Below are 14,341 nucleotides of genomic sequence, written 5' to 3'. Positions count from 1 at the left end.
ATGTCTACGGACAATGCCGTAGAAATGGAGATGTGCACCAACCCTCATGACTAAACTTAATGTCAGGGGAAACCTTTACCTTTATCTATGCTTCTGGAAAGCCCTTGTTCTGAATTTACATAAGGAACTCACTGACGGTGACATCAAGGAAATTGGACATTTTCTCAAATGAACATATATATACAGAAATCTTGTCAAGGTTTCTTTGCAAGGAGGTTCCTTTAATTCTAATGCCTCAGAAAGAAAAATCAATTTTGTCTTGGCCTATCCTCCAAGTCTTTCACTCAGGGCCAAGCTTCGGGGTTGCTGGCAAAGTGTCTTCTGAGTTCCCTCCTTAGTATTGCACCACAAATATTAACATTATCTATATTGCCATTTGGAAAGGGTGTTGAAGGATAATGCAAAATAATGACAATCGTTTTGCATATAATGTCTTTAATGCCAGTACAGTTGAGTCTCACTTATCCAAGCTAAACGGGCTGGCAGAAGCTTGGATAAGCGAATATCTTGGATAATAAGGAGGGATTAAGGAAAAGCCTATTAAACATCAAATTAGGTTATGATTTTACAAGTTAAGCACCAAAACATCATGTTTAACAACAAATTTGACAGAAAAAGCAGTTCAATATGCAGTAAGGTTATGTTGTAATTACTGTATTTACGAATTTAGCACCAAAATATAACGATATATTGAAAACATTGACTACAAAAATGGCTTGGATAATCCAGAAATTTGGATAAGCGAGGCTTGGATAAATGAGACTCTACTGTACTTGGGGGCAGAGCGGCGATGGGATTGAGTAACATTTATTAATAGTTTTTCTTCTTTTTTTGTGGGGGGGGGGGGAGTAAAATGCATTGGGGAATTTTCTTCAAATGGTAACATTCTACATTTTTAGAAGAACTTAGAAAAAGGGGAATTTAACATTAAATGGAAAATGTAACATGATAGGAGCCTGGAACTGGATGTGTGTAGGTGGATTTAATGCTAAGTAGAGTCCTTACATGGAGTGGATGGGTTTATAGTGCTTGGAGACATGATGATTTTTTAAATATAAAAAATGTTGGGGGTTCTGTGCCTATGGGCTGATCTTATAGCTGTAGCAGACAGCAGCAATGAATACTAGAGCCTAAATTTTTAATTCCAAAGTTTCAAACTGATGTGTTGTCAAAGGCTTTCATGGTCACTGGGTTGCGGTGAATTTTTTGGGCTGTATGGCCCTGTTTGTTCTCTAGCCTATGGAGAAGATGAGGATTAGCAATGTTGACTAGAACATGGTTGACTTACTCTGGTTTACTGGCAGCAGATAAATTATATAAAAATGGCTTAGTTAATTTTAAACTGTTTTTAAACTAATTAGTTGCTGCTTCATTGGTTTAATTAGACTCACATGTTTTATTTGATTATTTAAATTTATGAATTAGTTATTGTAATTGTTATAGATGTTTGACCCTGGGGTTATTTATGTTTGTATTGTTTTGTGGCATTGAATGTTTGCCATCCTTTGCTTGAAACCGCCCTGAGCCCCCTTGGGAAGATAGGGTGGGTTACAAAGAAAGTTTGTTGTTGTTGTTATCTGTTCCAGTAGCATTCTCTCCTGGTGTTTCACCTGCATCTGTGGTAAGCATCCTCAGAGGATTGTTCAGAGGTCCGTTGGAAATGAGGCAAGTAGCGTGTACATATATATCTGTGAAATGTCCAGGGTGGGGGAAAGAACCCTTGTCTGTTTGAAGCAAGTGTGAATGTTGACATTAGCAAGCTTGACTGGCATGAGTAGCCTAGCAGCTGCAAAGTCAATCACTGAAGATATTTGCATACAGATATCCTGGCTGTTGTTTGCCTGGGGAGATCCTTTGTTTGGGAGGTGTTAACTGGCACTTGATTGTTTGCTGTCTGGAATTCCCCTGTTTCTGAGTGTTGTTCTTTATTTACTGTCTTGAGTTCTGGGTTTTTTAATGCTGGTAACTCAAGTTTGTTCATTTTATTGTTTCCTCCTTTCTGTTGAGATTGTCCACATGCTTGTGGATTTCAATGGCTTCTTTGTGTAGTTTGACATGGTGGTTGTCAGAGTGATCCAGCATTTCTGTGTTCTCAAATAATATTCTATGTCTGGGTTGGCTCATCAAGTGCTCTGCTGGTTGAATTAGGACCTTATCACATTAGGAAATACTCAATTTCTGAGACTGTTTGAGAATGATTTTAAACGGGTCCCATCACATGACGTTTGCTCCATCCCATCAATATTCCATCAGAATCTGTCTGCAAAGTGTCACAGAAACTGATTATTTGCAGACGGAATTCTAATCATGTTTTTTAAAATACTATTGATTCTTCCGTTGCTGAAGAGCTGTTTTGTGTGTGATAGGAAAATCTGTATGCATCCCATCAGCAATGATACTTTTTAAAAGGTCATAGAGTGATGTAGGGGGTGTTTTGAATGGATTGGGAGGAGCCAGCCTTCCATGGTATGACAAATCAAAGCGCAGTATATTAAAATCACAAGAATCATAATAATCATTTGTAATGAGGAGGGTATGCATCCCATCTCAATACAATATGCATTTAGTACTAAAAATATGGAATGCATACTGATATAAATGGATTATATGTCTGCAGTGCCTTTCATGTTCTTTGATTCGTGTTTGGGCAATGCTGCGTTCGGTGGTCCCTATGTAGACTTGTCCACAGCTGCATGGTATAGGTAGACTTGCTCCAACATTCACACTTGCTTCAAACAGTCAAGAATCCTTTCTCCCACCTGGACATTTCACAGATATATATACACTCCACTTGCCTCATTTCCAACAGACCTCTGAATAAGCCTCTGAGGATGCTTGACACAGATGCAGGCGAAACGTCAGAGGAGAATGCAACCAAAACATGGTTGTACAGCTCGAAAAACTCACAGCAAACCAGTTTCATACTGATGCTTTTTTGAAGGCATGGCAAGGAATGAAAATGGAAGGTCACTTTGGTTGGGCTGCTCCTCCACCATTGATCTCATGACTTGGGCACCTTATATTCCCCTCAGAGAAAGCAACTTTTCACGTGGAGCTCTCCTAGAAAGGTGTTTGGTACAGAAGGCAGTTTTGCTGCCTTCTCTACCAAAACAGTTTTGTTTTGGTGACTCTTAAAAAAAAGATCATATCCCATCAACCATTGGTCTCATTCATAGCTGTGCTCGGTTGGGGAGTGAATGACAGCCAGAGGAAGTGGGGGGGGGGGGGGGAGGGATGGTCCCAATATGAATTTGCGCAAGGGAAATGTGTAACCATTAGGGATGTGCAAAAAATCGTAAAAGGGTCAAAAGTCGTAAGAGATGCATTAAATGTGTACTTTTAACCCGCGTTATGAAGACAGCTCAGTGCCTCCCCTACCCCCATACAAATGAACAAAACATCCAGTGCATAGTTTGAGAAAATAGGTAAATGAAAAACTAACTAAATTTTCAAAACTCCCTAATAGATCCAGCATGGACCCCTTACCGTTTTTTCAAAACACTTTCAAATTAAAATGGGAGTTGTACAAATTTTGTTAAGACAAACAAAGCAGGGTTTTTTTAGTCCTGTGCACCTCTAGTAACCATTAATATAATGCCAATGTGATATATTACAAGAACGTATGGTCCTAACCGTGGGTGATCCAGGGAAGCTCTGGGGCAGACTACTGTGGATTGCAGTTGGATTATTTTCCTGGTATACACAACTCAAGGAATCCCACTTCACCATACCCAGGTGAACAAAGCTGCTATCGGAACATTAGAAGAACAACCATTTGGGACTTAGAAGAGCCGTGTGCCTTACCTTCCAAAACAGAGGGAAGATCCCATTCACCTGCATTTTGCTTACAGGTTTTGGTCGCCATACTTCCACAGGGCTTGTAATGCCAGCTGCATTCCCCAGGTGCATTATAGTAGTCACAGAAGACAGCTAAAATATAAATGTTTGCCAGATCACTAAGATTATGCATCACCATTATTGTTAAAGTCTTTGATCAGTGTTTTCCATCACAAGATTGTTCACAAATATGATTATTATATAGGTCAATAGATTGGTTCTTGATACTTGTACAGACAGTCCCCAAGTTACAAACATCTGACTTACAACAACTTATAGTTAAGAATGGGGGTGACACAACAGGAAGTGGAACTCCCGCCCTGGTGACATCAGGCAGGCCCCATCCCTCCTGGTTTTCAGAAAAAAAACTTAAAACCTGGTTTTTCTCGTAGCCGTTTGGAAACTATGGAATGAGACTTTAACAGCTTGAATAATGGGCTATGGATTTTGGGGAACGATTTGGTCATGAGATCATGACTTGGCATTTTATTTGGTTTAAATCTGTTTAATTGATTGATGTGTGTTTTAATTGCTCATGTTTAGATTGTTGGTATTTGTTGAGATAGATTTTAATGTTTGTAAGCAGGGCTGGCCCAAGGTAATTTTCAAGTGTAGGCGAACAGAATTTTGCCCCCCCCCCCAAACTAATCACTGAAAAATAAAAGCGTTGGATAAGTGAAAATGTTGGATAATGAGGACTTAAGGAAAAGCCTAAATAAAGAACAACACTCTGAAATCCAGACAGGAAACAATCAGGGCCAGCTAACAACTTCCAACCAAGGGTGCTCCCAAGGAGGCAGTAGCCAGGCTTTGAATCTGCAAGGCCATTAAATGCTTATCAAGCTAGCCAATTGCAACATTCACACTAGCCTCATGCAGACAAAAATTCTTTCTCCCACCCTGGACTTTCCAGATATATAAAACCCACTGTGGCAGGCCCGGAGGCGGCCACAGGCCCTGAAGGTGAGCGGGCCCAGACCAAAGCCAAGAGGCGGCGGGGGTGCGTGCCTGGGTGTGCATGCATGCGGGCGTTTGGCTCCGCCCTGTATCCTTCAAGGATATGGGGCGGGGGCAAGCAGCTACATGGTGCACACGCAGTGGTCGGAGAGGCGAGATGGGTGTGGCGCCCTCTCCGACCACTGCGCATGCGCCATGTGGTCACCTGGCCCCACCCAGTATCCTCGAAGGATACGGGGCCGAGCCAAGCAGCCGCATGGCGCAAGCGGCGGCGTGTGCCCTCTCTAGCTGCTTTAACCGGCAGCCCCCCACCGGGTGAAGCAGCTGGAGAGTGGCGGGCGCACGCGCCGCTGCTTGAGCCATGAGGACGCTTGGCTCCACCCTGTCTCCTTCGAAGAATAAGGGGCGGAGCCAAGTGCCTGCATGGCGCAAGCGGGCGGCTGCCAGTTTACCAATCAGTCCTGCTGCCTGCTGAGGTGCCTCAACTGCGCCCCCAACTCGTGGTGCTCCAGGCAACTGCCTAGATTGCCTTATGGGTGAACCGCCCCTTTTTGTAAGCCGCCTTGAGTCCCCTCTGGGGTGGAGAAAGGCGGTATAGAAATGAAGTAAATAAACAAATAAGTGAGAGAAATCTATGCCTCAGAAGGGAACTTCACTCCTGGAAGAGTTATCATGGGGAAAAGGTGTCTCTACTGAAGATAAAACACCAATCCATATTTCCACAGCAAACCAATTCTCACAGGGACAGAAAGCAAGGTGAAATCTTCTGAACCAGACCACAACACCACTGGGGTGTTAATCCTTCCCTATACATACACAGAGAGAGTATTTACTTGAATCTAATGTTCACCTTTTTTGGTTAAACGACTTTACCAAAATTAAGGTCTGCATTAGATTCACGTCATAGGGTAATCTTAGTGCTGCGCCAAAGCCAAAGGGGCAATTGCTACAAGAGCATCGGGAGATCCTATTTGAGGGACATCATCTCGAATTTAATTGCCATGGCTCAATGCTATGCAATGCTGAGATTTGTAGTTTGGTGGCAGAGGAGGCTCAAGGCCTTGTAAAGCTACAGACCTCATCACTCCATAGCATTGAACCAAGGCAATTTAAGTGTATTCATTCTACAACAAAGATGCACCCAAGGTTTGTTTTTCTATTGCTGGAAGCCTTGATGTCCTAACACTTTAGTTTTTAAAAAAAATGTAATTATTTGTTTATTTATTTATTTATTTGCAGTATTTATACCCCACCCTTCTCACCCTGAAGGGCACTCAGAGCGGCTTAGAGAACACACATATGGCAAACAACACCGGTTGTACAATCAATAAGGACAGACAACATAAACACAGGTAAAGGCAGTTTTCTCCAACTTATTTCTGGCATCTTGGAGGTTGTACTTGACTCCGGCCATGGGGGGTGGGTGGGCGTGCTGTCACTCCATCTTCCATGCCGAAGAACTTTCCTCCGATCAATGTCCTTAAGGGCGCCTTTATTACCTTCCCACTAAAAGCTCACATTTCCGCTTTTGACCTGCTAGGTGGGCAGATGAGCTGGGGCTAATGGCAGGAGCTCACCCTGACTCGAATTGGCAACCTTTTGATCAGCAAGATTTTTCTGCAGCACAGCAGTTTAGCCTGCTGTGCTAAGCCCAGCCCAGCCCCCTAAAGAAGGCATTACATTCATCAGCAAATCCTTGTTTTGATTTCAGGATTTTGAAAACTGAGGTGTGCATTAGATTTGATAGTGCATTCGACTCGGGTAAATAGGGGAGATATATGTGTGTGTGTGAGTGCATGCGCGCGTGTGTATATATATATATATATATATATATATATATATATATATATAGAGAGAGAGAGAGAGAGAGAGAGAGAGAGAGAGAGAGAGAGAGAGAGAGAGAGAAGGCGGGGAGAGGGGGAGAGAGAGAGCTGGGGCTACACTTCAAAAATATTCCTGTTCCAACTTACATATATATTCAACTTAAAAACAAAACTACAGAACCTTGTTTGTCACTTGGGGACTGCCTGTATATCAATGATCAAAATAGTTACACATTCTAAATGCAGAATTAAGATCTTCTGCTATTGTGCATATAATAGTAGAACATGTACATGTTTTTAAACAGAATTTTACAGCTGAATGTCCTTGTTATTTTAACACATTACATACAGACTTCACATTAGAGTGGAATGTTTCCTACATTATGGAGCATGACAGATTAGGCTTGTCTCAGATCAACACAAGGCTCTCTGTCTGTTCAGTTTATTTTAATTAATAATAACTTCACAGTATATTTCCAGAGAAGCTGCATGGCGCAGTGATTTGAATGTTGCACTAGGAATCTGGAACCCAGGGTTTGAATCCCTATTTAGAAGTGAAAACCCACTGGGTGATTTTGGGCAAGTCACATTCTCTCAATGGAAAGCAATGGTAAATACCCTCCCCATGAGTAGGTCCACTCTTTGCTACTTTGCTAATGTTTTTTTTTTCCATATCAGGAGCAAATTGAGAAACTGCAAGTTGCTTTCTGGTGTAAGAGAATTGGCTGTCTGCAAGGATGTTGCCCAGGGGACTTCCGGATGTTTTTAATGTTTTTACCATCCTTGTGGGATTGCTAAATGAAGACTAATTATTAATAGTTTTAGTTTTCACGTTTCCCCAGAAAGGGCCAACACTCTGGAAAACAGAGTGGTATTGGAAACTACTATGGTATTGGAAACTACTCAAAGGAACACAAAAAGAAATATTTCACTTACGGCAAAGTTCTGGAGTACGCCAAGATATACAGATGCCAACTGCTGCACATGCCTCTGCATACATTGACACAGCGGTACAGAACCCATGATATTTTCCTTCCATGGTGCACACACAAGCTTCCTCAATGCAAGCCTTGTGATATGGAGTGGGGTCAACCTCAAAAAATATATATTGGATGAACAATTACTACCGAGGAGCATTCGAAGGTGTAGCAGTGTTAGTCTGGATCAGGAATCTGGTAGCATTTTTGACATTATCTGAGAGAAAGAAGTTGTTAGTATTGTATATACTTTTGTAGACTTGAATCTATTTATGGTGCATCTGATGAAACAGACTGAAGTCTACAAAAGTTGATGCTACTAACTTCTTTCTCTCAGTAAGTTTCAAAGGTATTCCAAGCTGCCTTCCCTTACTATGGAGCATCTTTGAGACTTGGGACAGTGGCTGTCATCATTTGATTAAAGCTATGCATGAACTACCGTAGGCATTCACATATTTATTTATTTATTTTATTTATTTACATCTTTTCTATCCTACCTTTCTCACCTGAAGAGACTCAAGGTGGCTTACAAGACTGGCAAAAATTCAATGCCAATAAAAGCAATAATACAATAAAACATAAAACAGTTAAGAACAATTTACATTAAGCATTTAAAAACAACATGGAGCAATATACAAAATTTAAAACATGTAAAGTGCATAGTTCAATTCATCCAAAAACCTTGTTCATAATCTTTAATCCAGACCATGTTGAAGCAGTAAAAGCTTATTTGTTAAACGCTTGCGTGCATAGCCAAGTCTTTAGCATATGCAGCCTTACAAGCCACAGTAGTCTTACAATGATGATGATGATGATGATTGTTATTATTATTTCTACTCTGCTATTCTCTCAGGATGGAGACCCAAAGCAACTCACTATTGTATAAATTATACCATTTAAAAACCTACAAAATATAACTATTAAACTAGAATTAAATATTACAATGATTGAAATAATTAAATTAAAAATAAATTTTATGAAAATAAATGAACTGTCTAAAAAAAGCAAAAATCATAGAACACTCTGTGTCCATTCTTTTTTGTTTATTTGCTTTTTTTCTTTAAAAGCCTGAAATTAAATGGAGGGAACCATTCTAGTCCCTAGGCAGAGTTTCAGGCCCCTTCTTCACAGCTGCATAAAATCCACATTATCTGCTTTTAACTGGATTATATGGTAGTATAGACTAAGATAATCCTGTGCAAATCAGATAATGTGGATTTTCTGCTTTGATAATCTGGATTATCTTGCAGTGTGGAAGGAGTCTCAAAGCGCTTGCATGGTCTTCCATCCTTATTTAGTTCCTGTCTTTCTTCTGGTTTGCAAAAATTGTTGTGGAATTACAGAAGATGGCATATATCTTGGTGGGAAAGAATTAACCCCCAATACTTATTACTCAGAAATCAAATTCAGTTGTATTTATGTTGAAAGAGGGTATTTGAAACAGTCATGGTAATTCAGCGGAATCAGCCCTCATTAGTATTTGGATGGGAGAATGTCAAAGAGTACTAGGTGCTGTAGGATTTATTTCAAAGGAAGTCAAAGGCAATTTGCACTTGAGCATTCATTAACTTAAATAATATGAAATTCAGGTCACTGTCTGCTCTATATCAAAATGATGGCAAGGTAGCTTACAAATAATGCCAAAACAAGTTAAAAGTTTAAAAACAATAAGAATAATTTAAATAAGCTATACACATATAAATTACTAGCTTTGCCCGACCACGCGTTGCTGTGGCGAAGTATGGTGGTATGGGAAATAAAGTCTTGAGGAATTGGTGGTAGTTAAGGTAAAGGGTAAAGGTTTTCTCCTGACATTAAGTCCATTATAAATGGGTTATATAGCTGTGTGGAAGGGGCTTGAGACTACACTGCCATATAATCCAGTTAAAATCAGATAATCTGTATTTTATAGGCAGTGTGGAAGAGGCCTAAATGAGGCCTAACTCTGCCTGTCCCCTGGGCTGAGCGGGTTGCTAGGAGACCAAGTAGGCAGAGCTTAGCCTTCTAACTGGCAGCAATTGGATAAAAACAATTATTCCTCTCCCTGTAATTAGGACTTTATTTTTCTTTTCTTTTTGTTGTATGAACGTAGAGGCATGGATGAGGGATTGTGCTGCAAAGTTTAGTGTTTCTGGGATGTGTAGTTTTGTTGTTTTGTCCTAGGCCAAAATTTCATAACCCTTTTATATATATAGATGGGATGAAACCCAAACTTTGGTCAATCATTTTAGTTTTAAAAGTTGAATTAAATTGCCTCTTATGATTAACAAACACTAAATTTAATTCAGAATGCAATCAAATTAATTTAATTGGTTCCCATCACCACTCTCAGATACATATTGCTAAGGCCACGACCCATTTCCCATCACATACATCCTGAAAGGCTTACCTTGTTGTGGCACATCCTGAAATGTTGCTCCATGATAATTTCACATTTCCTGACAGCCCATTGTTTGCAGTATGCGTTCGCATCACATGGAAAAATCTCAGAAACTGTGTCAGAACACATGGGGCTTGTTTTCCAGCTGTTGCCAAACTCCACCGTCCCAGCTGCCAGTGAACCTCCTCTAGTAGTAAATTCATCCAGAATCTTTCCATTATGATTTCCACAAAGGCCACATGTTTGTTTCTATAATGAAAAGAGAATGATGTTGTGAGATGGCACTCAAGCTTGTTCTATTTCTATAGTAACTTTTGTCATTATGGGCCCATCCAGAGAAGGCTGGTGTGGTGTCGTGGTTTGGACCACTGGTTGACCTTGGGCAGGTCACACTCTCTAAGGCAAAGGAAAATGCCCTCTGAACAAATCTTTCCATAATTCAGGAATGATGTGAAAGCACACAACAGCCATCCATTCACAACCCAGTGTTCATCACTTAACAGGTGTGCATACATGTGGTCACAGGAGAAAGAGCATCATTTTGGTATAGTGCAATGGTAACATGAATTGACTCACAATGTAGCTGGGGCCGATGGTCTGTTTCTTAGGGACAGGACTTTGTGAACCAGAAATTGGAGCTCTCCCTTCTGGTCCACAATTGGAAAAAAGACAAGAGCTCGGTCTACTTGCTTAGATTACTTTTGATGGGGTGATGATCATGGTGATGATAATATGAACGATATAAGAGGGACCAAGATAGCAACCAACTAGCAGCTCCTGAATTAATTTTCCAAATGGAGAGCAGCTCAAACCAGATGGCCCAAGAACCACCATTCAAAATGCCACCCAGGGGGAAGAAAAAAAAACCCAGCCCAGCCCCAGCAATGAAACAGACTCACAAATCATCCAAAACGTAAAAACAGATGAGAATTGACTCCTGCATTCCATCCACAGATGACAAAAATTGTGAGTAACAGATCTCCTGAACCACCTACCATAAATCCAACAACAACTAGACCAGCCTTCCCCTTCAAGGGTCCAGCCCAGGACATTCTCTAGAGCAGGGAAGTAACAGAGATAATATATTGGATCACTTACCCAGCTTCCCCTAAAAATAAATCACTCAGCCTTGTCAAGAGACATGCTGGCTTTCGGCAGAAACTATGATGCGACTATTAGAGAAATGAAGTAGTATTTATTAGAGTACAGTGTTCCCTCACTACTTTGCGGTTCACTTTTCGCTCTAAAAGACTATTATAAATAATAAAAAATACAATTTACACCATAAGGAAGGGAGGAAGGAGAAGCCAAAGGGAAAGAAAAGGAGACCAAGCAGCAACGAGAGAAGGAGGTAATTTATCAACACATGATTGGTTGATAAAGACTTAAAATAATGTATAACTCTAAAATAATGTATAAATATTAAAATAAATATAGCGTCCCTACTTTGCAGATTTTCACTTATTGCAGGTGGTCCTGGAACCTAATCCCAGTGATAAGTGAGGGAACACTGTACTCTGCCCCCCAATCCACATGATTCAAAAATATTACTTTTAAAATTCTAAAACGGAAACCTTGATTATTCCATGTTATATAAGGAGATTACCATATTTACTTGAATATATTGCTGAATTGCTTGGCCAAGATAGAGATGCACATTACATTTGATGGTGCAGTAGAATCGTGCGTCTACAGCTGCCTCTGTCCCTCCATCAGACTGAGGCTAGTCAACTTGCGAGTCTCGGCCTGATGGAAGAGCGGTGGCTTCCCAATGAGGCCACTTGGGAAGCCATGCCCCTTCCCTCCCCAAGCCCCCTTCTCCTTCACCTCTTAGCTGAGAGGCCAAGAAGAAGCCTCACCCCATCCTTTTCCAAACCCGGTTCTCCTTAGCCACTCAAGTGAGAGACCAAGTAGAAGCAGAGGCCCCCTCTGTCAAGTCGAGTTTAGCAAACTCTCGTCTCTGCTTGGTATTTCTGCTTCTTCTTGCTTCTTTGGCAAATCCATGGCCCATTACATTCAATGGCCCATTACATTTGAGTAAATACGATATTTATTACATTATTGTAAATAACTGGATTTGATCATTCATGGATTTTAGTATCCTCATAAGGTCCTTGACCCAAAGCCCAGCACTTATTTAGGATCTACTGAAGGTATGGGCAAACTTTCTAACTTGGGGGCTGCATGGTGGACCGGAGCTGGGTAGGCGGACCAGGAGGTGGGGGTTCTCCTCAAGTCCCCTCCCTGCCCTTCCCCATAGAATCATAGAACCATAGAATAGTAGAGTTGGAAGAGACCTCATGGGCCATCCAGTCCAACCACCCGCTAAGAAGCAGGAAATTGCATGCAAACCACCCCCGACAGATGGCCATCCAGCTTAAAAGCCTCCAAAGAAGGAGCCTCCACCACAGCCCGGGGGAGAGAGTTCCACTGCCGAACAGCCCTCGCTGTGAGGAAGTTCTTCCTGATGTTCAGGTGGAATCTCCTTTCCTGTAGTTTGAAGCCATTGTTCCGTGTCCTAGTCTGCAGGGCAGCAGAAAATAAGCTTGCTCCCTCCTCCCTATGACTTCCCCCTTTCTTCTTCTATTTTGGAGGCAGAAAGTGAAGGAAAGATGGGAAACATTTGGATCCCAAAAGAATGAGCCTTCGTCAGGATGAGATGGTAGATGGGAGAGAAAAGGCGTATCCATTAGACCCCCTATTGCTTACTCCTGATATATAATCCTAGAATTTTAGACCTGGAAGAGACCCTCAATGGAAATTCAGTCTAACCCCCTGCCATGCAGGAAGGCACAATCAAAGCACTCCCTGCAGAAAAGCCTTCAGACTCCACCACACTCCCAGGTAGCCTATGCCACTCTCCAACAGCTCTTACTCTCAGGAAGTTCTTCCTAATCTTTTCAGTCGAATCTCTTTCCCTGCTACAAATAGCCACTGCTCCCTTGTGCCCTGAGGAGGAAAGGAAGAAGGAAAAAGAGAAGGAAGGGAGGGAGGAAAAGAAGGATGGATGGAAGGAAGGGAATGGAAGGAAGGAGGAAGGGAGGGAGGGAGGGAGGGAGGGAGGAAAGTGAGGAGGAAGGAAGGATGAAAGGGTGGAAGGGGAGGAAGAAAGAGGTAAGGAAGGAAAGGAGGGAGGAAAGGAGGAAGGAAAGAGAGAAGGAAGGAAGGATAGGATGGTGTGAGAGAGGAGGGCCTGAGAAAAGAGCCCAAGGGGCCGTATGAAAAGGATACGAAAAGGTGGGGAGGGGAGAAAGGGGGTAGGAAATTGGGGGATTGTTGCTTCTAATCTTTATAGTGGTCTTACGTTGTTAATGGTTCTATATAGACTTTTACTGAACTATAGACACCCCCTTCCCTTTATCATGCAGTGGTGGTTTACCCTTGTCTTTTCCTTTTATTCAATTAGCATCTTAATGTTATTTTCTTTTATAATAATAATAATAATAATAATAATAATAATAATAATACTTTATTTATACCCCACCACCATCTCCCCGGCTCACAATGTTACAAAAGTAACAACACAGATACATTAGCACAATATACACAGGTTAAAACGCAATAGGGTAATAAAACAAAAGTTAATACAACAGTAATAATATCAAACAACCACCAATACAATTCAGTCAACTTCATAGGTGGAGGGACTGTAGCAGCAATATAAAGACATAATCATTAGATTAAAATACCCAGATAAGAGGGACCTAGTAAAATTCAAAATAGAATTATAATGATGTTGGTAATCCAATGGCTGTCTCCATTCCTTCATCCATTCCTTTAGTAGCATCCAATCCATTGTCTTTATGAATTTGCCTTATAATCTAGAAATCAGGAAAGTTAATCTATCCATACACATAATGTCTATTATTTTCTCTCACCATTTGTTTTTCACCAGGATTATGGGTTGTCTCCCATTCTCGCTGCCCTTGTCAAATATGTAAATAGTTTGTCTTTGTTTAAGTCCCACTCACTGTTTGTTAACCCCAAAAGAAAAAAATCTGATTGTAGTGGAATTGTTTGTTTCAGGATTTTTTGATATGCTTCTTGGATTTCTTTCCAGAAGGGTTTTGATCTCTTACAAGTCCACCACATATGATGTTTCATAGAACATGGTGTGAAATGACATTTAACACACACATACACACACATATCTGTTCACAATGCTCTTACATTCCAGTCGGAATCCATGACAATAGAAACTCTTGTGTTTTTGTCCCAAATCAAAGTTATTCCACCGATGAATCTGATGATCAAGTACAGCCCAACAGTGTGGACAGTGTAGGGCTCCTTGTCTGTACATTTAGTACTTCCAGCATCTTTAGTAAACATGAATTTTCCATCTTCTAGAACAAGGGTGCCATCCTGAA

The 14,341-nt window shown here is 41.0% G+C and overlaps 1 protein-coding gene across 1 annotated transcript in view; it reads right to left on the bottom strand.

Moving 5' to 3' along the window:
* Window positions 1-14,341, bottom strand: part of muc19 (mucin 19, oligomeric) — a 113,987-nt gene that overhangs the window by 23,807 nt on the left and 75,839 nt on the right. The window contains exons 25-28 of the mRNA XM_062981696.1: window positions 14,145-14,336; window positions 9,984-10,223; window positions 7,554-7,710; window positions 3,805-3,930 (exon numbers count right to left, since the gene is read on the bottom strand). Coding sequence (XP_062837766.1) covers window positions 3,805-3,930; window positions 7,554-7,710; window positions 9,984-10,223; window positions 14,145-14,336 — 715 coding nt within the window. The remainder of the gene's footprint in view (window positions 1-3,804; window positions 3,931-7,553; window positions 7,711-9,983; window positions 10,224-14,144; window positions 14,337-14,341) is intronic.

This window comes from Anolis carolinensis, chromosome 5 (assembly GCF_035594765.1).
Source record: "Anolis carolinensis isolate JA03-04 chromosome 5, rAnoCar3.1.pri, whole genome shotgun sequence".
In the NCBI taxonomy this organism is placed as follows: Eukaryota; Metazoa; Chordata; class Lepidosauria; order Squamata; family Dactyloidae; genus Anolis; species Anolis carolinensis.
Note: the sequence above shows the minus strand (reverse complement) of the source record. Positions and strands in the feature narration are given on the sequence as shown.